Below are 17,842 nucleotides of genomic sequence, written 5' to 3'. Positions count from 1 at the left end.
ACTTCCGGGAAATCAGAAGTAGGAATTCATCACTTGGGAAGGACAGTGCAGGCAAGGACATGCCATAACATAGAAGGAGTGTGGTTCATGCAAGGCACGAGGCCAGCCTGGTGTAGCTAGATGCTCGCTGGGTGGCGGAGTGTGTGGTGAGGCTGAGGAAGGAGAGCGCGGAGCCCACCAGGCTGGAGGCTGTTGGTGTCATCTTACGAGCATTCAGAAACTGTTCATAGAGTTTGAGCAAGTTAGGGTCCTACTCTGTGGAGATTATGGAGGGCACCGGCTGTGCCTTTCCTGATACTTCCCCGTTGGTATACCTAGCTCTGTGTTTCACGGAGTCCCTCATCCCTTACAGTGACCCCATGAGCTCGGCACCCAAGACCTCTGCAGGCTTCCTGGAGAATCTGTCTTGGCTCTCACCTGTTTCAGAAGATACAGCCTCTGTGTCCTTCATCCTCCACAGTACATTCTCTGACACTCCCCGCTGCCCTTGCCCAGACTCAGAACAGTTTGGTTCCTAGCCGTCCACTTCACTGTAGTCATCTGAGGGCCTGCCCTGGACCACTGCCTGGTGGAGATGAGTGGGTGGATGGTGTGGGTGAAGAGCGACAGTGTGGCCAGGTGACAGCACTCACCTCACCCCACACCCGTTTTTCTGTCCTCTCCTGAGCAGTTCAAGAGGCCGACTCACTTGCCAGTGTGCACCTGGGAGCCACCCGTCCACCAGCACCAGCCTCAGCCAAGAAAACCAAGGCAGCGGCTGCATCGGGGGCCCAGGGTGGGGCCCCTAAGAAAGAGAAGAAGGGAAAACATAAAGGTTAGCCTGCCTTCTCCTCAGACCTCCTGGGGCTTACTGTGGGGGTGGAGCTCATCCTCCCCACCTGAGGTGGTGCAGTATGAGCATTCTCACTGACTGAACTCAGGTGTGCTCAGGGTGCCCATCAGTAGGCCTGTCTAGCTCATGAGTGCCTCGGCTAGGGTGTGGGTGTGGAAGACCTTGTCAGACTGCCAGGAAGTACAGCTTCCTCAGGACCACCCGCCTTCCGCCCAGCTTGCCTCAGCCTGAGCTTGCCTGTCCAGTCCCAAGCCATGATGCTCTCTTTGGTGGACGCTCTCTGCTCCCCCAGCAGCTGTCAGCTCTGCCCTATGTGGATTTCTCCCAGCTTCCTGCCCTGTCCCTGGAACTCTCTGACCCACAGACCAGTGTGTTCCCTCTACCCCTCAATCTAACAGATTCCCTAGAGACCAGCGGCAGTGATGGTGGGCATTTCCCCAAGTCCTGTTTCCTGGCTACTGTTTCTTCAATCCTTGCTCATGACCATTGATTCTAGGCCGCTGTGTCATAGTTGAACATGGGGTGTCTGGGTCCTTGGCGCTTTGGAGCTGGCTCTAGCACTGAGCAATGCTCAGCCAGGCAGAGAAGCCGCTACCTATGGGCCAGGTCTTTTCCTGTCCCTCAAGATGCAGCCCCTTGGCAGGAAATGCAAAGGCAGGCTCTGCAAGCAGATGACAGGGTTCATGGGACAGAAGGCCTTTGAGGGAGGGCCATGTTTTAAGAATGTATGTGAGTGTACTGTACGTGTGTGAGTATGTGAAGAGAAAATGCCAGCATGTGCAGCCGGTAGATATCTGTGTCCAGGAAGGACTACTGCCCTCAGCTGTGGCTTGGATTGATCTTTGTTTTCTGTCTTGTTCTTTCCACTGAGCGCCTGATTTTGTAGATGGTATTGTCTGTCTTAAGGATGTGGGGTATTTCAAACCAACCCTTAGCAGTTATCTTGGGGGGAAGAACAGAAGAAATGAAGCCCACATCCCTTTACAATTTACTGAGTGTTTACAGGCTGACAGTAGTCGTTAGTTGTTATTTTTTTTAAACCAGTTTTGCAAATGAGGTTTTGCAGAGGGTCCTGTCATCCATCCCTCTCCCTTCATGGACACCTGAGAATCCAGGCTTTCCTCTCCCTCTGGATGTAACTCAGGAGTATCTGGCCTGCAGGCACCAGCGGGCCAGCAACCCTGGCAGAAGACAAGTCTGAGGCCCAAGGCCCAGTGCAGATCCTGACTGTGGGACAGTCAGACCACGCCAAGGATGCAGGGGAGACAGCAGCCGGTGGGGGCACACGGCCCAGCGGGCAGGACCTCCGTGCCACGATGCAGAGGAAGGGTGAGCCCCGTGGGGGCCCAGCTGGGACCAATGCTCAGTCCCAGGTTCTTAGATGCGCTCTTCTCCAAGAAAATACCCTTCTTGTGTTTGGTCTAGTCCCTCCCTGGATGTCATGGAGGGGCATTATGGAGTCAGATGAGAAGTTTTGGGCCAAGGCCCCTGATGAGGCCAAGTTAATAAAATGCAGTATTAGCTGGGGTAGCCAGCCAGCAGCCTATCCCTGTCTTTAACTCATGAGGCCCAGGTTTACGTGCAGATTTCTTATCCCTTTTGTTTGGACAATAAGAAGTCCATTTGTCTGCCGAGCTGCTGGGAGGCTGGGCATGTCTCCCCTAGAAACACACTGCCCAATTTCTCTGGCATTTCCTAACTCCAGGGAATCCCGGATACGGCCTGGCAGATCCACACACACTGCCTCCTAAAAGACTATTTATGAGGAAAGAACTTTTAAGGTCACCCAGAGTGGCCCTCTGTGTCAGGGAGGACAGCTGAGACAGGCTGTGGGCAAGCTGGGAAAAGCAGTCAGTGCCATCCACAGACTGAGGACCTAAGTCAGAGTCCATGTCAGAGTCTGTGGCCGATGCCACCCATGGCCAATGCCACCCATGGCCAGTAGTCAGAAGGGGGGGTTCCCTGTGCAGGTTCAGCTCTGCTTGGGCCTTGATCCACAAGCGACAGGGATGATATAAGTGACAGCGAAGACGAGGTGTGACGTAGGGACTGAGCTAAAACTGGGTGGTGGGGTTGCATCCCAAAGAGAATCGTGATGAGCTCATGTGTGCACGTGCACCAAAAAGAACATGTGTCCTTGGGTGTGTGGCTGAGTGGGAGGAGTACAGCAGTGTGAGGGTGAGTGCAGATGGCTGTACGAGTGCCTGGGTGTAGGTGCGTCCGTGTCTGAGCGTGCATCTCCACGTGACCACCCGGATTCCCAGGACAAATCTGTCTGCTCATTCCTCCATGTCCTCTGCTCCCCACAGGCATCTCCAGCAGCATGAGCTTTGATGAGGAGGAAGAGGATGAGGATGAAAACAGCTCTAGCTCCTCCCAGCTAAACAGCAACACCCGCCCTAGTTCTGCCACTAGCAGGAAGTCCATCAGGGTGAGTGAAGAGAGCAGCCTTTGCCCCCTTGTCGGAGGCTGGCGTCAGGGGTTAGGTCTGCCTAGGGGTGGTGCTGTTGCGATAAAAGCACCGACGAGAAGCATCTTGAAGAGGAAAGGGTTTATTCGGCTTCCACTGTCACAGCCATCATTGTCCCGGCGATCACGATCCGTCGATCACGATCCATCACTGAGGGAACTCAGGCAGAAGCTATGGAGGAACACTGCTTGCGGGCTCACTCACTCGCTGCACAAGAGTACTCACTTCAGGTTCATGCTCGGTTAGCTTTCTTACACAGCCCGAGCCCACCTGCTGAAGGATGTTGCCACCCACAGTGGGCGGAGCCCTCTCACATCAAGACCATCCTCCATAGACATGACCACAGGTCAGTTTGGTCTGGGCAAGCACAACCCTCATCACACCTTTGACTCTCTGCTGTCAAGCTGATAGCCGGAGCATGAGATGATAGCATTAGGAGGTGCTGGCTCTCCTTGGGTTAGCTGTTGGTATGAAGCTTCTCCAGCTCAGCTCTTCTGCTCCTCCACGGTGCCTCCTGTCTCTCCAGCAAGGTCAAAGGGCTAGGATGCCGGGAGAGCTGGACTTGGACAGGATGACCTCCTGAGAACCCGATATTATTCCTGTCTCTGCCTCCAGGAACTGCTGAGGAAAAGGACAGGCTAGAAGGTGGCCCCTGACGCTAGGACACGGTAGCCACATCCACATTCCAGGGATCCTGGCCTACCTCTCCTTCCCTCACTGAATCAGGAGGCAGACTCTTATCCTAGACCACCAGTCTGAAGTGGAGAGCCTTTTGATTTAATCTTCTACTCTCTTCTCCATAGGAGGCAGCCTCAGCCCCCAGCCCAGCAGCCCCAGAGCCACCGGTAGAGATTGAGGTCCAGGATCTAGAGGAGTTTGCTCTGAGGCCCGCCCCACAGGGGATCACCGTCAAATGCCGCATCACTCGGGACAAGAAGGGGATGGACCGGGGCATGTACCCCACCTACTTTCTGCACCTAGACCGTGAGGATGGCAAGAAGGTGAGGTTTCGCTGCACATGTATTTTCAGTTTGAAGGCCTAGAGGCTATACTATGAGGGAAGCTCAGCTCCGACACTGGCCTCTCAGTTCTTCAGGAAAATAAGAGCGTTGGGTGAGCTCATGGGCTTGTGTGTGTGAGCACATATAGATGTGTTGGGGGAGATGAAGCAGGGTGACCACTTGTGTGTGTGTAAGTGGCCACCATGACTGTGGGCCAGAGGCTAGCTCTGGAATGTGACATTGCTTTACTCTTTAAGGTATTCCTCCTGGCGGGGAGGAAGAGAAAGAAGAGCAAAACTTCCAATTACCTCATCTCTGTGGACCCGACAGACTTGTCTCGGGGAGGCGACAGCTATATCGGGAAATTACGGTACCAGTGCTCTTGTAGGAAGGCGAGGGAGGGGAGCAGAGAGCCTTCTGATGTCTCTGAATGGGATCCTGTCCATCAAGTCCAACCGTAGGCAGTCTGTGTATGCCCAGCCTTGAGTCAGACGGGTGCAGGCCCAGCATGAGTGACAGGATGTTGCCAGTGACGTAGGCCACCATGGAAGAGTCGCTCTGACTCTGATCAGAGACAAGGGACAGGGCTGCAGAGAAGCCCTGAAGAGGTGAGATGGGGAGGCCTCAGGTGAGGTCTCATTGAGGAAGAGTAAGTGAAGACCTGAGTAGCTAAGGCTGGACATAGCCCTGGGAAGGACAGACAGCCCTTCTCCATGAGGTACAGAATCCTCTCTGGCCTCCTAGATGCCACTCTGCTTACTTTCCAGAAAAAGCAGTGTCCCTGTCCCCTCCTGTGGTTCATAGGAGCCCATGAACACTGACTCACTCCCTGAATTTCCTTCATTGAGGTGAGGTCCCTTTGAGTTGCACTGATTTAGAGCTGACCACTTGTGGAGTACCTCCTCTGTGTCCCGGGTCTGCCACTGGCCATCCCATAAGTCTGTGGGCTTCTTGTAAGAGAACAGGCTGTGCCACGCCATGGGAAGAGGCGTGCAAGCCGTTGATTATGCCTTTCTTTCAGGTCCAACCTGATGGGCACGAAGTTCACTGTTTATGACAATGGCGTCAACCCTCAGAAGGCATCGTCCTCTACACTGGAAAGTGGGACTTTGCGCCAGGAGCTGGCAGCCGTGTGCTATGTGAGTTCGTAGTTTCTGGGTAGACATGCAACAGGCCATAGTGCCTGCCTGGGGTGGTTAATGCTGTGTCAAAATGGCTATTCTCTGTAGAGTGACCCTGTGTGGGATAGGGACCTAGATCTTACCTGACTTCAGGGCTCAGACCACAGCAGGCTAACTGCCTACAGATCTCTGGGGAACCATCCCTGGTCCTGCAGCCTGACCCAGGAGGCTCCTGGGCAGGGAGAAGTAGAGGCCTGGGTTCCTTTCTGGACCTCACTCCCATCCCCCTGCTGCAGCTGCAGTACCAGGCACTACAGGGATCAGAATCATTCCAGAACACAGATCCTGTTGCCTCTGTGGTCTGGAAGCTGAAGCTTGGAGTTGGGACATTTGCTAACATTATACCAACAAGTACAAGACTGGAATGCAAATACATGAGCATGCTCTGTTACAAACTTGGTTTCTTCACTTTTAAAAGTGAAGGATGGAGTGTCCTGTGGACCTTGGCAGGGATACTTAAGAGACTATGACTCCTCAGCCATTTCGCATGATCCCATAGTGCCACCTGCTGGCCAAATATAGAGAAGCAGCCTAAATCCATCTATAGTCCCGGTACTGTGGGAACAACTTAGGACTCCAGAAATAAAAACAAACCCTTATGGTATTTAAGTCTTTATTGAGAGACAAGCCATAATACAGATGTAGGTGAAACAAGTATGTTCTTGATCAATTCTCAGAATTAACAATCAAGTTAGAGATGTGGGCCTTTAGGGAGGTGCTTGCCAAGGTAACTCTTGAGTAAAGATCAGATGTGAAAACCAGCTGTGTATATGTCAGAGGAGGGCAGCGTGATTGCAGTAGAGCGTTAAGATAGCAAGAAAACTAAGCACTAGGGGCCAAATCACACAGCCCTGAAGATAGAATAAGAGTTTCAGTAGGGAAAGAAAATACATCTGAGAGCAGATAGTGGGGAGGAGAGCCTTAGGGGCCCAGGGCAGAAACAGAGTTGCAGTAGTAACTGTCTGGTGATCTTAGATTCTGGTGTAATCTGAGCACATAGCTAATAGAAATCGTGGATGGGTTAGGAATGGGGTGTGAGTGTGAAGTTAGTATGACGCCTGTTCGCGCGAGTGAATTAAGTGCTGAGCTGCCATTGACTGAAGCAAGCTGGGCGGTAGATGGGAGTAGTTTAGAGTGACTATTAGACTATCAAGTATAGACATTGAAGACGTTTCGTTCTCTTCATCTTTGCCTCCTTGGTCCAGTCTCCCCATGGGTAAGCAATTCAAAGTAGCCGGTGCTAAATTCTCTTGTTTTCCCAGGAGACAAATGTCCTGGGCTTCAAGGGACCTCGGAAGATGAGTGTGATTGTCCCAGGCATGAACATGGTTCATGAGAGAGTCTGTATCCGTCCCCGCAACGTAAGTGTCTAATGCTTCCCCACACCCCAGCCTCTGCATGAGCTTCTAAGGGCAGAATTTCCCCAAGGTGTATGCGTAGAGGATACAATTCAAGAAACCCTGGAAGTTTAGGGAACTCTAAGAAGCCTCGTTCCTGGATAAGATCCCTCTTTGGGTGGCTATGATGCCAAGGCTTGGGTCAGACCCAAGTAAAGCCACCCCCACTTCCCTACCACCAGGAACACGAGACACTGCTAGCACGCTGGCAGAACAAGAACACGGAGAGCATCATTGAGCTGCAAAACAAGACACCAGTCTGGAATGATGACACACAGTCCTACGTACTCAACTTCCATGGGCGTGTCACACAGGCTTCTGTGAAGAACTTTCAGATCATCCACGGCAATGACCGTGAGTATTGCTGCCCTCTTATTGACACTGTGTGTGGTGCTAGCCCCCACTTCCCGCTCCGTGCCAGCTAGTGACAGGATGTGGGCATATGGCTTATATTAGAAAGCTCTTCCCAACTGTAGTGATTGGAGCCCTGTCCCTAGATTCTGTGTGCCCAGGCAAACCTGGGGCTTGGGAACACCCTTTAAATGGATATCTTTTCCTCCCCGTTCCCTCCTGTCTGTATCCACCCCTCCTCTTTACCCTCTTGCTCCCCACACCCGTCTCTTCTCCTGAGCCTTTTCTTTCCATCCTTTGGTATCTCCTGGTATCTTTTTCCTTTCCTCTCGTGTCCTGTCTTACCTGTTCTTCCGGTCTCCACCATCGTGCCTGGGCACGGCCACAGCGGACTACATCGTCATGCAGTTTGGCCGGGTAGCAGAAGATGTGTTCACCATGGATTACAACTACCCACTGTGTGCACTGCAGGCCTTTGCCATTGCGCTGTCCAGCTTTGACAGCAAGCTGGCCTGCGAGTAGAGGCCTCCTCTGCCATTAGGGTGGCCCGGTCTGGAGTGGAGCTTGCCTGCCTGCCGAGACAGCCCTGCCTCCCCTCTGTTCATAGGCCCTCAGTGGGCTTTCTGGCCTTACCAACCAGAAACTGGCTGCTCTGCCTCTGCTGCTGCAGCAGGGGGACAGCAAATGGGTATGAAGGGAAAAGAGTATTTCTGTGCCCCAAGGTCAACACACATAACCAGTCCTGGGTCAGTGCCCTGCCACAGCTGTTTACCACACATGGCGACCTCTTCAGCAGGAGGAGAAACACAGGCAGGCCTGCTGAGGCCCAGCCATTCACTCAGCCTACAAGTCAGAGGACAGTGGGTGTCCCAGGAGGTAGGGGAACAGTGTGTGTGTGTGTGTATGGATAGGGCACTTAAGCTTTATGTAGCAAAGGGCCTGGTGGTCAGCAGAAAGTACTCCCACCTCAAAAGGGCCCATCAGGCCTAAGGGAAGTTGGGGGGTGGGGATAGGTGAGTGGCGGAACCTTGCTAGGACTTCAGGGGCCTGGCTGTGTGAATTAGCTGGTGGTTTAGAATGGTAGCTCATTTGTTGCTTCCAGAAGCAAGAACCCAGCTCTCAAGGCCAAATATCTGAGTGGGTGGGGGTTATAGGAGTCGTCCAGTGGGCTCCCTCCATCAGGGCTCTTGGACGCTGAGCAGCCCCAACACAACTCCTATGACACATGCATAGGGTAGAGGTCGCCACTCAAGTATGATGTGCTTCGGGAGGAATGTCCTCTCTGGGAAGACCCAGCTCCCACCATTGCCAGCATGCCTGATCTTTGAGGCTGTGTGCCATTCTTAGGGGAATGGAGACAGGCGAGGAGAGCAGAGGATATCTTTAGGGCTCAGAGGTGGCAGGACTCTGTGTGGCTCACCAAAAGCAATGCTGATTCCGGAGAACATGGGACGTGTCTCTTGGTTACCTAACTGGTTAATGGCAGAGTTCAGAACCTTAAGTTCCTTTGTTCCTCATGTTGCCCAGAAACTAGACTCTCTGGCTTTCTGGGGTCCATTCTGTATGCCCTTCCCTTCCCAATTCCAGAGACTTTGGACCCTCAGAGTTAATGTCTAAGACGGAAAATCTTTCGGTAGGACATCAGGCAGTTCCTCGTGAAACTTGTCTGAACGGATCTGGCCTGTGCCTGCGCCCCTCTCCGAGGGCCTCAAGCTACGCGCAGACCTCAGCAGGGCCACTGTGCACTCGTGTGTAGATGTGACCAGCAGCCTGAGGGTCAGGGACTAGGCCTGGACTTCCTCCACTGCCACTTTTCCTTGGATGGCACCACTCATCTGGTGGGCTTGGGAACTACAATCCCTGCCTGTGTGTCATTTGCAAGGAGCTTCTGGCCTAGATGGAGATAAGAAACCAGTGGGAAGCAAAGAGCATTTAGACATTGCTTTAAAATAGATATGCTCAGAAGCTAAGTAGAGATTTAAAAAGTCACACGTTAACTATGTAAATGAGGCTCTGCAGGTAAGAGAGCTGGATTGATGTAAATGGAAATAGTACGTAAGAAAAAAAAACCTCTGGATTTTCCTGTTTCCTTCTAAGCAAGGCACATCCGCTGCAGCAGGATCTGACACACCTGAGCCATACATCTCCACAAGAGGACCTTCCAGGGAGTTAGCCTTTGTTTACAGTCTAGTTTCTAGAAGGCCCAGGACTTCTATGCTGGGGCTGGCCTATCTCCTGATGAAAGATTACCGTGCCATCTGCTTCCTTCCCACAGTTCTGTATTTGCCCTCCTTCCCTAACTTTATAAGGATTTAGAGGTGGCAGAAAGCAGATCTTCATTCTAGTCAAGCTCTTCTCGGGGTTTACAATTTCAAGGTTGAACAGGCTGATGCTGGAGTCTAGTGGGTGGTTAAGAGTCGCACTGGAAGCACATGGGAAACTCTTGACCTCTGCTCTCTGCTTTAGCACACAAAAAGGGGGTGTTGGCTACTTGCATATACATTTGGTGACACCAGGAAATAGGCCCACTGTGGGGAAAGGCAGCCTTAGCACATGACCCTCTGTTGGGCACTGAGTGACAAGAACAGTTGAGTCATCTGCTTCAGACCAGCATCACAAGGTCAGATCTTAAGACTCAGCTCCTGGTGACATTGCCTTTTATGAGCACAGGATCATGGACCTCAAATACCAGGGCCCCAGGAATCACCTGGGTTCAGCCTCTCCCACAGTAAGATTTCTTATCTTTCACACCCTCTTCTCCTAGTTGGTCCTTGACTAGGGAGCAGATTGATGAGCGGACAGTCCCTAAGAGTGTGGGACAGCTGGAACCTTAGGCAGCTCCTCTGTATGCTACTGGCTCTATATCCTAAAACTCTCCACCCTCTGCTCCAAAACAGTTCCTGCAGAGTGGTGATGTTAGCTTCCCCAAGTCCTCTCCGAGTCTAGCTTTTTGTGTCCTTCTGGCTCCAAGGTGCTCTGTGTCCTTCTGTGTGTGTGTGCGTGCATGTATGTCTGAAGGAAAGGGCAGCCAACAGAAGTTAAGATCACGTCTGAGTAGGAAAAGACCGAGGAGGCAGTTGTGACCCCTGTGGATTATGTCCCTTCTTTCCATGCTCTTTCTCCCATGGTTCCAAGCAGGAGACTGTCAAGGAAATGTAGTGTTGGTCTCACTGGAGGCAGAGATGTGATTCTTTAAAATGAACACGATGTAGTGATGGTGCCTTAACAATCTTGACACTAAGGGGAAGCAAGTCAGGTGCAGGCTGAAAGAGAACTTTGGGTAAACCTACCTTCACTGATGAGGCAGCAACGTTGTAGAAGTGGTTTATTTGTCCCTTCTTTCTGGAAAGGCAGGGTGTTTGCCTCCAAACTTTAGAAGTAGTTCTAAGTTTAAGCGATAGGAATGACTGCTCAGATGGGGTCAGCAGGGAGGAGCCACGTCCACAGCTCTGCTCTGCAAGCACAACACCCATCTCCTCGATGGACAGCCTGGTTTCCCCCTTAGCGGCAGCCCTGGCCTTCCCTTCTCTGTATTCCTTGCCCCAGCTGTGATATCCTCATGGGATTTCAGGATGCCAGGTGCCATCAAAGCATGCTCTCTGTGGTGCCTAGCACTGTGACTGGGGCCCAACTGCCCTGCAGAGTTGGGACCTTATACTGCCCTAGGCTCTGGCTTACAGACCTGCTCTAGTCTCCAGAACCAGCTGTGGAATGGTTTCTTATTTTAGTTTATGGCCATCTGCGCACTCACTTCCAGCTTGCAATTTTCTGTCATTTCAAGATCTTAAGTACTGGGATGGGTTTTCAGTGCAGAGGTGACTTGGTCCAGGAAAATAGAACTGAATTTACAGCAGCTAGAGCATTTGAGCAAACTACATAATCCTACATCTGTCTCCTCACCTGCAAGATAAGGACGCAGGCCTGTCAAAGCTTGGTTAGTGAAGGTTAATCCTTGCTCTCATTACTACCTTTCCTCGTCATCACTGTGCCTTCTTTCTTTCTAAGAAAGATACTGCACCCCTCTCCTCTGTTCTCCTGCCCCTCCGCCCCCATTGAGGTCCAGGTAGAGCTGGAGATGAGGCTGAAATCTCGAGACTTCTGTAGAGCACCTCAGAGTAGCACACAAGGAAGCCCAGCTCCAGCCTCCTAGATGTGAGCAGCCTGGTGAGGACAGGCAGCATTTCTCTTGCTGGGAGCACACTTAGCCAGTTTTCACAACGCCTAGAACATGTATGTCTATTTGCACATGATTGTCTTTTCCTATTTTGGAGTGGTCAAACATTTTATTTTTGTTTAAAATTATCTGGAGTTTTAGACAAACTTGCAAAACTGTGCTTTTATTAAGTGACTTTTTGAATAAACTTTTTGGTATTCTGAAGCAAATGTATTTATTTATTGGTATGTGCAATGACAAACTTGGTATTTTCCCATAATAACATTATGTATGTTGTAGAATTTAGTGTTTGTCCAAGTACAGGCGTGTATCAACAAATTAAACTTGAACTGTTTGACTACTGTGTCCTTGTTTTTCATAGAGGGAGAAAATGTGTCTCTCCTAAAAATGTTCTCCATTTCATTCATTCCTAGGACCTTCAAAGGGTCAGATGGGTAGCAACAAAAAAGGCACAGAATGCTTAAAACTAGCAACATAACAGGTCAACACCATCTGCTCCTGTAGTGCCACATCCATAGTGTGGCGGGGAGTGAAGCTAGAAGGTACTTCACTGTCATCTGGGTCACCTGAAGGAACTGGCCAGTAGTTCCCAAGTGTGCCTGGTGGACAGAATTGGGATGTAAGACTTAAGGATGGGAAAGGCCCACCCACATGACTCCAGGCCATGTTTGGAGCTCAAACCATTTAAACAGGACTTTTACATATGTGGGGTTCTTTTTCCGTCTGTGGTAGATTTGAAGTCAAATGATAGAAGACTGTAGTTGTTCTTGAGAACAGGCATCAGAGCTAACGGTCTGCTCTTGAAGGGAGTCATCACAGAGTCAATCACATACCCCACAGAGTGACCCTGGACCATTCCTAGCAGTCAGAGTGGCCTTAGAGAGGGTATCAAGCAGGGCAGCCCAGAAGCAGGAGATTAAAGACAGTGATGGTGCTAAGCATCTATTCTACTGCACACTCACTCTGGGACAAATACTCCATAAACAGTCCTATAAGGTGGACATGATTCCCAGTCCATCCACAAGGACGCTGGTACCCTCTGAAGTGAAGGAATGGCCTGTTTTCTTGACACTAGAAAGTTAAGGTTTACAGGATAGTTGGCTTGTGTTCTTCCCGATCACTGCTCAACAGGTGGCATACAAAATATTCTTTCTGGATACAAATTAAAGAACTGAAAAGCAGATCTATAATTAGGGTTCACTTATTTACTCAGGTGTTTTTGATGTGATTTAAAAACATTCCCTACCTTAACCAAGGTCTTGCTCCCCAGCCTCTGCCTTTGTGAGGAAGACCATATAGAGGATATTCTAAAAGGGAAAAGGGTTTTGTTTAGCCATCAGGTTGATGAAAAACCCTAAATTTGTAGAACACATGTTCAGGAAGATCTTGGTTTACACCTGTTGCCTCTATGGTTAATCTCAGTTGCCAACCTGATGGGATTTAGAATGCCAAGGAAACACATCTGTCTATGACAGTTTACAAGATGGCTTAGTTGAGGAGGAAGACCCATCTTCATCGTGGGCAGCAGCATCACATTGGCTGGGGTACCAGACTGAATAAAAGGGGGCAAACAAGCCAAATGCTAGCATTCATCTCTCTGCTTCCTGACTGAACAGTCCTCATGGCTCCTGTTGCCAGGAAGGACTACCCTCAAACTATATGCTCTTACTGCATTAAGTTGCCTTTGTTAGGTATTTTGTCACAGCAATAACAAAGTACTAATTATGCCATGTGTATTAGATAAGTTCCTTTTTTCAAAGTGTCTATGTGCAGACCATAAATTATTGTATCACCTAAGTCTAAGTACAAAGAGCATGTCTCTGACAGACTTCTAGAGGTTAAAACCATCTCCACTCCTCAGCATACTTCCAGGTCCAATTATAATGAGACACTGTCTTGTGTTCCTACTATGACATTAGGGGATCTTCTGACTGATTACCCACCTGAGTTACCAAGCATGGTCCTAGGTGACATGCAGTGGCTTCTTAGGCCAGCTACTACTACAGTGCCCCAGAGGTCCGTGTAGACCTAATGGTGAGGCCTTGATGAATTCTGCAGCCTTTAATACTGAGAATGAATATCACAATGATGTAGGTCCCCCTAAATTGGATATACATGTAAAATCACCATATCCAAAGGATACAATTATGGGGAAGCCTACATCCTAAACTACTGAAAGGTACATTGAAGTTTTTGGCGTACACAGACAAATATATTCCTATATGCAAACTAATATCTAAAATGGCAAGAACCACAAGGGATTGGTCCTTCTGGCAGGAACTATTTCTATAGCTAATCCCCCAATAATAACAGAGTTGACTCTGTAACTTCTTATCCATCTACACACCCCACTATTCTTGTTAACCCACTCTTTCTGCCAAAACATCCTCTCTTCCTTGCTCATGTTCTTAGCATGTCACAAAGTCTCTTCTTGTACTGGTAGCTTGGCAAAAACATTCCTGTTCTTTCATGGTCCTGTAGTTTTGGGTCCACACTGTAATAAAACAGCTGCCACGTGATATGTTGTTATGCAAGAGCTAGTCAGGCTGCCCTATGCAGACTGACTAGTTCATTTACACTTATAACCCTGTGAGAACTGTGTTTTTACTCCCCTTACTTAACAGATGCTCAAACCAGGCTCAGACTGTCTGAGGAGCCTATCCAAAATTCTACAGCCAGAGATGCAGGGAAGAATCAGGACTCAGTTTTCTATGCCTGAAGAATTAACAATCTCCAGCCTTCTATAGTCCACAGTGCATCTGTCAGGCTCCTATATTAAACTGGAACTCTTTTTTTTTTTTTTTGGTTTTTCGAGACAGGGTTTCTCTGTGGCTTTGGAGGCTGTCCTGGAACTTGCTCTTGTAGACCAGGCTGGCCTCGAACTCACAGAGATCCGCCTGCCTCTGCCTCCCAAGTGCTGGGATTAAAGGCATGCGCCACCAACGCCCGGCTAAACTGGAACTCTTAAGGTACAAATTCAGTCTTAGTACTCAGCACAGGGCAACTGTCTGATGAATGAATGAGAAAAAACAAGTTCTTATAACAGGATCGCACCCAAGGACAAATGAGAACCCAGGGCTATCCTAAATCAACTTCACATGGTGGATGAGGGAGCCACACAAAACAATCTGCCAAAAAAAGAATACCTATACTGGTTTTTACACTTAGTGTTAGTTATGCCAAGGCTATCTTCAGTACACATTAACTGCATTCTTCACAATTTCAAACAAATGTTCTACACAGGGATTGATGCAGTACAGTGTATTTTTAGACAATCTTCAGGGCTTTTTCTAGTTCAACTAACATGTAAAGCTTTGTAGCAGCTGACTATCTTAGTGTGGGCCCATACCTTCTGATGGCAGCCAGGATGCTCCTGAGTGGTCCAAACTGTCTTCTGGTGTCATATTCGTGCCAGGCATAATAGAAGTCTAAAGAGTGTATCCAGCTCCACAGATTCCTTAATTTCTGAGTTCCCCATTTCTTGCCTGGGAATGTCTTTTGACATACCTTCTTTCAACTTGCAGGTCTTTTTTTTTTTTTTTTTTTTTTGGTTTTTCGAGACAGGGTTTCTCTGTATTGTTTTGGAGGCTATCGGTCCAGCCCAGCCTCGAACTCACAGAGATCCGCCTGCCTCTGCCTCCCGAGTGCTGGGATTAAAGGCGTGTGCCACCACCGCCCGGCCCGACTTGCAGGTCTTACATGTAACCGAATCGACTCACCCTTGTTAGGATTCACAGGCCACTGAACTCATGAAAGAAACCCCATCCTTAGGCCATCCTGTAGTTTCAGCAGCCTCATGCTTCAGCTTTGTGAGACACAGACTAGTGCTTATGCCTCAAATTTCCCCTACCACAGATGACCAATGTACAAAAGTGCTTCTGGATCGGAAGTTCTGTTCAATAGAGTAAAGACAAGGGAAGCTAGAGATCAGGGCAATATACAAGCAAAATGGTCTCCAGGTAGGACTGTGTGCTCATGGCCTGCTACTCTGGAGGATCCGGGGATCTTAACCTAGAAGGCTCTGAGGAGAGGCTACAGCTCAGTCAGCTGTCTTGCTGTGCTCTGGATCCCTCAGCCTCACAAGTGAGCATGCTCATCTCCTCAGGAGACTACTAACCAGTTCAACACCCAAAGAATAAGGCATTTGGGAGTCTAAAATCTTCATTCTTAAAACCTTAAGTCCCCAACATCAGCTAACTCAATGCTCATTCATAGGTAAACCATCTGTCACTCCTATGAGGAGGGGTCAGACCTTTGCAAAGGTGTTACCACCTCCAAGCACAGTCAACCAAGTATAATTACCTAATGGGTTAGTGTCTCTGATGCAGAAAAGCAGGAAGAGAAAGGTGATACTGTCCTGTGTTCACACTAATGTCTACAAGGTGACAGGTGTGTAAGCACCAGGCACGTATAGATAATATCCATGGTATTGGCCCAAGTTCTATGATATTGAACACAGAGAAGGAAGTAGAGGGCATGGGGCCATGGATGAAATTGGGAAAGATACCTTAGGAGTGGAGTAATGGATACTGCATCAAACAGGCTGCCTTCACTCTAAACTCTGGGGACTGCGCTTCCTCAACATGCCACCCACGCGTGTGTTATCAGTGCCGATCCCCAACCCTTCATTTGTAAAGTCTTGGGGCCAGTCTTCCTTGGTGGCTTCCTCTTGCTCACTGTAGCCATCTGCACTGAAACCAGCATTCTCTGCCAAGACAGCAGGATCCTCTTCATGAAAACAGCAGGAGCAAGATTCTGGGTTAGGATCACACAGGGTAACAGAATTATCTTTCTGGGCTCCAGGGTCAGTGGGCAAATGATCCCAGCTCAAATGCTCTGACTCTTCCTCTTCCATGGCTCCCATTCGTTCAGCTATTTCTTCAGCAGAGGGCTCTTTTGGGTCAGGGTAATCCACCAGGATTGTTTCTTGCCTATGCTTGATACCGTCAGAAAGGTCATACACTGGATAAGTCTCTTCAGGGTAACCTAAAGAGGAAAGTAGAACAAAGTCTTACAAAGAGCATCTTTGAAAATAAATAGTGGTGGGATCAGAGAGGATTGTCTGGCAGCAGCTATCCTATCCTAACAAATCCATTCAATAAATCTCTAAGATGGTTCTAATAGTCCTAATGTTTCACTTGAACAAATTCCTAGCAGTCTGGCTGACTGTCCCTGTGCTCTTTGAAATACAAACCAAGGCAGAGGAAAATCCTTCTTAAGGTGCTTGGGGTAGAGGGACGTCTCATCCCTCATGTCTCTGCAGCACTGATGAAGATTAAGCAAACAGCATGAGCCATCAGCATAAAAAAAAATGCACCAGTACCAGATGGAGAGGGCTTAGCTTAAGGCTAGTGTTTACAATTTCTATTTGGAACCATTTCCACATCTTCTGGTGGGGGTAGGGCTGGGAAAAGGAATGCTAAATCCTTTGAAAAATAAACCATGGTGCTTTCTACTTATCAAAACAACCAAAATCGTCTGTAAGTGTCAGAAGCAGGGGCAAGTTAGCAAAACATGACCAAGACCTCACAGGAGAAGAGCTGCATTTTCAGAGACAGAATTTCCATCGCCATCTTCTTCACAAAATGGAATAAAAGGAAAAACAGCACACAGGTAAGCAAAATGAGTAACACTGGCACTGAACCTCAGCTGTGATAATGAGAAAGAGGCTATGCTGCCAAATAAGGAATGAAATGAAATAAATCTGTGTCAGCCAAGCCCAGCCTGAGCAGCAGATGGGCCATGCTGGAACTCATGCTAGTTCTGGCAATGGCAGTGCTCACTACACAATGTTAAAAGCTGGAGAATTCACAACCCATTTGCATGTTGACGATAACTATATATTCAGCTCTGATAGATTTTTGTTCATCAATTGTGAAAAATAGCAATCTTGTGGTACAATGTGAGGTAGCTAAAGACATTTTTACAGAATTTCTGATTATAAAAGTTATTTTGACTGCAGAACTTTTGATGATGGTAGCATAGCCTTCATTTTGTTATATTTTTCCTACTGACTTTAATTATAGACAAGTTTAAAAATTAAACACAATTCACCTAGAATTCTACCACTGCTAATTTATCTCTGGCTTTTAAAATCATATATGGATAGTATTTTCCAGCCTTTTTAATAAAGGTCATGTTGAATATGGACTGTTGCCCTATACTTTTTCATTTAATATGTGTCTGGATATTTCTCCATGTCATACACCTGACATGATTTACTATTTTTTCTTTTTTAAAATATGGAGCACTTCATGAATTTGTGTGTCATCCTTGCGCAGGGGCCATGCTAATCTTCTCTGTATTGTTCAATTTTAGTATATGTGCTGCTGAAGCGAGCACTACTATTCTTACATAAGACATTCAAACAGATTCCTTCCAACTTGTCCCCATTGTAAGCTATGTGACAATGAGGAGCTCTGACCACCTACCTCAA

At 48.6% G+C, this 17,842-nt stretch overlaps 2 protein-coding genes and 1 non-coding gene across 6 annotated transcripts in view; 1 reads left to right on the top strand and 2 right to left on the bottom strand.

The window, feature by feature from the left end:
- Positions 1 to 11,743, top strand: part of Tub (TUB bipartite transcription factor) — an 81,142-nt gene extending 69,399 nt beyond the window's left edge. For 2 of the 3 annotated variants that reach the window (XM_005075702.4, XM_005075703.4), the window contains exons 4-12: positions 671 to 814; positions 1,994 to 2,161; positions 3,142 to 3,263; positions 4,106 to 4,303; positions 4,561 to 4,673; positions 5,325 to 5,442; positions 6,747 to 6,845; positions 7,064 to 7,235; positions 7,621 to 11,743. In XM_005075702.4, coding sequence (XP_005075759.1) covers positions 671 to 814; positions 1,994 to 2,161; positions 3,142 to 3,263; positions 4,106 to 4,303; positions 4,561 to 4,673; positions 5,325 to 5,442; positions 6,747 to 6,845; positions 7,064 to 7,235; positions 7,621 to 7,754 — 1,268 coding nt within the window. In that variant the 3' untranslated portion in view covers positions 7,755 to 11,743. The remainder of the gene's footprint in view (positions 1 to 670; positions 815 to 1,993; positions 2,162 to 3,141; positions 3,264 to 4,105; positions 4,304 to 4,560; positions 4,674 to 5,324; positions 5,443 to 6,746; positions 6,846 to 7,063; positions 7,236 to 7,620) is intronic. The other variant, XM_013117536.3, reaches the window with a different exon arrangement.
- Positions 11,744 to 14,558: 2,815 nt separating this feature from the next.
- Positions 14,559 to 17,842, bottom strand: part of Ric3 (RIC3 acetylcholine receptor chaperone) — a 40,783-nt gene continuing 37,499 nt past the window's right edge. For both annotated transcript variants that reach the window (XM_040756718.1, XM_040756721.1), the window contains exon 6: positions 14,559 to 16,392. In XM_040756718.1, coding sequence (XP_040612652.1) covers positions 15,956 to 16,392 — 437 coding nt within the window. In that variant the 3' untranslated portion in view covers positions 14,559 to 15,955. The remainder of the gene's footprint in view (positions 16,393 to 17,842) is intronic.
- Positions 17,643 to 17,748, bottom strand: LOC121135715. Its single transcript, XR_005872814.1, has one exon. It is a non-coding gene; the product is annotated as a U6 spliceosomal RNA (small nuclear RNA).

This window comes from Mesocricetus auratus, unplaced genomic scaffold (genome assembly GCF_017639785.1).
Source record: "Mesocricetus auratus isolate SY011 unplaced genomic scaffold, BCM_Maur_2.0 Super-Scaffold_4256, whole genome shotgun sequence".
NCBI lineage: Eukaryota > Metazoa > Chordata > Mammalia > Rodentia > Cricetidae > Mesocricetus > Mesocricetus auratus.
Note: the sequence above shows the minus strand (reverse complement) of the source record. Positions and strands in the feature narration are given on the sequence as shown.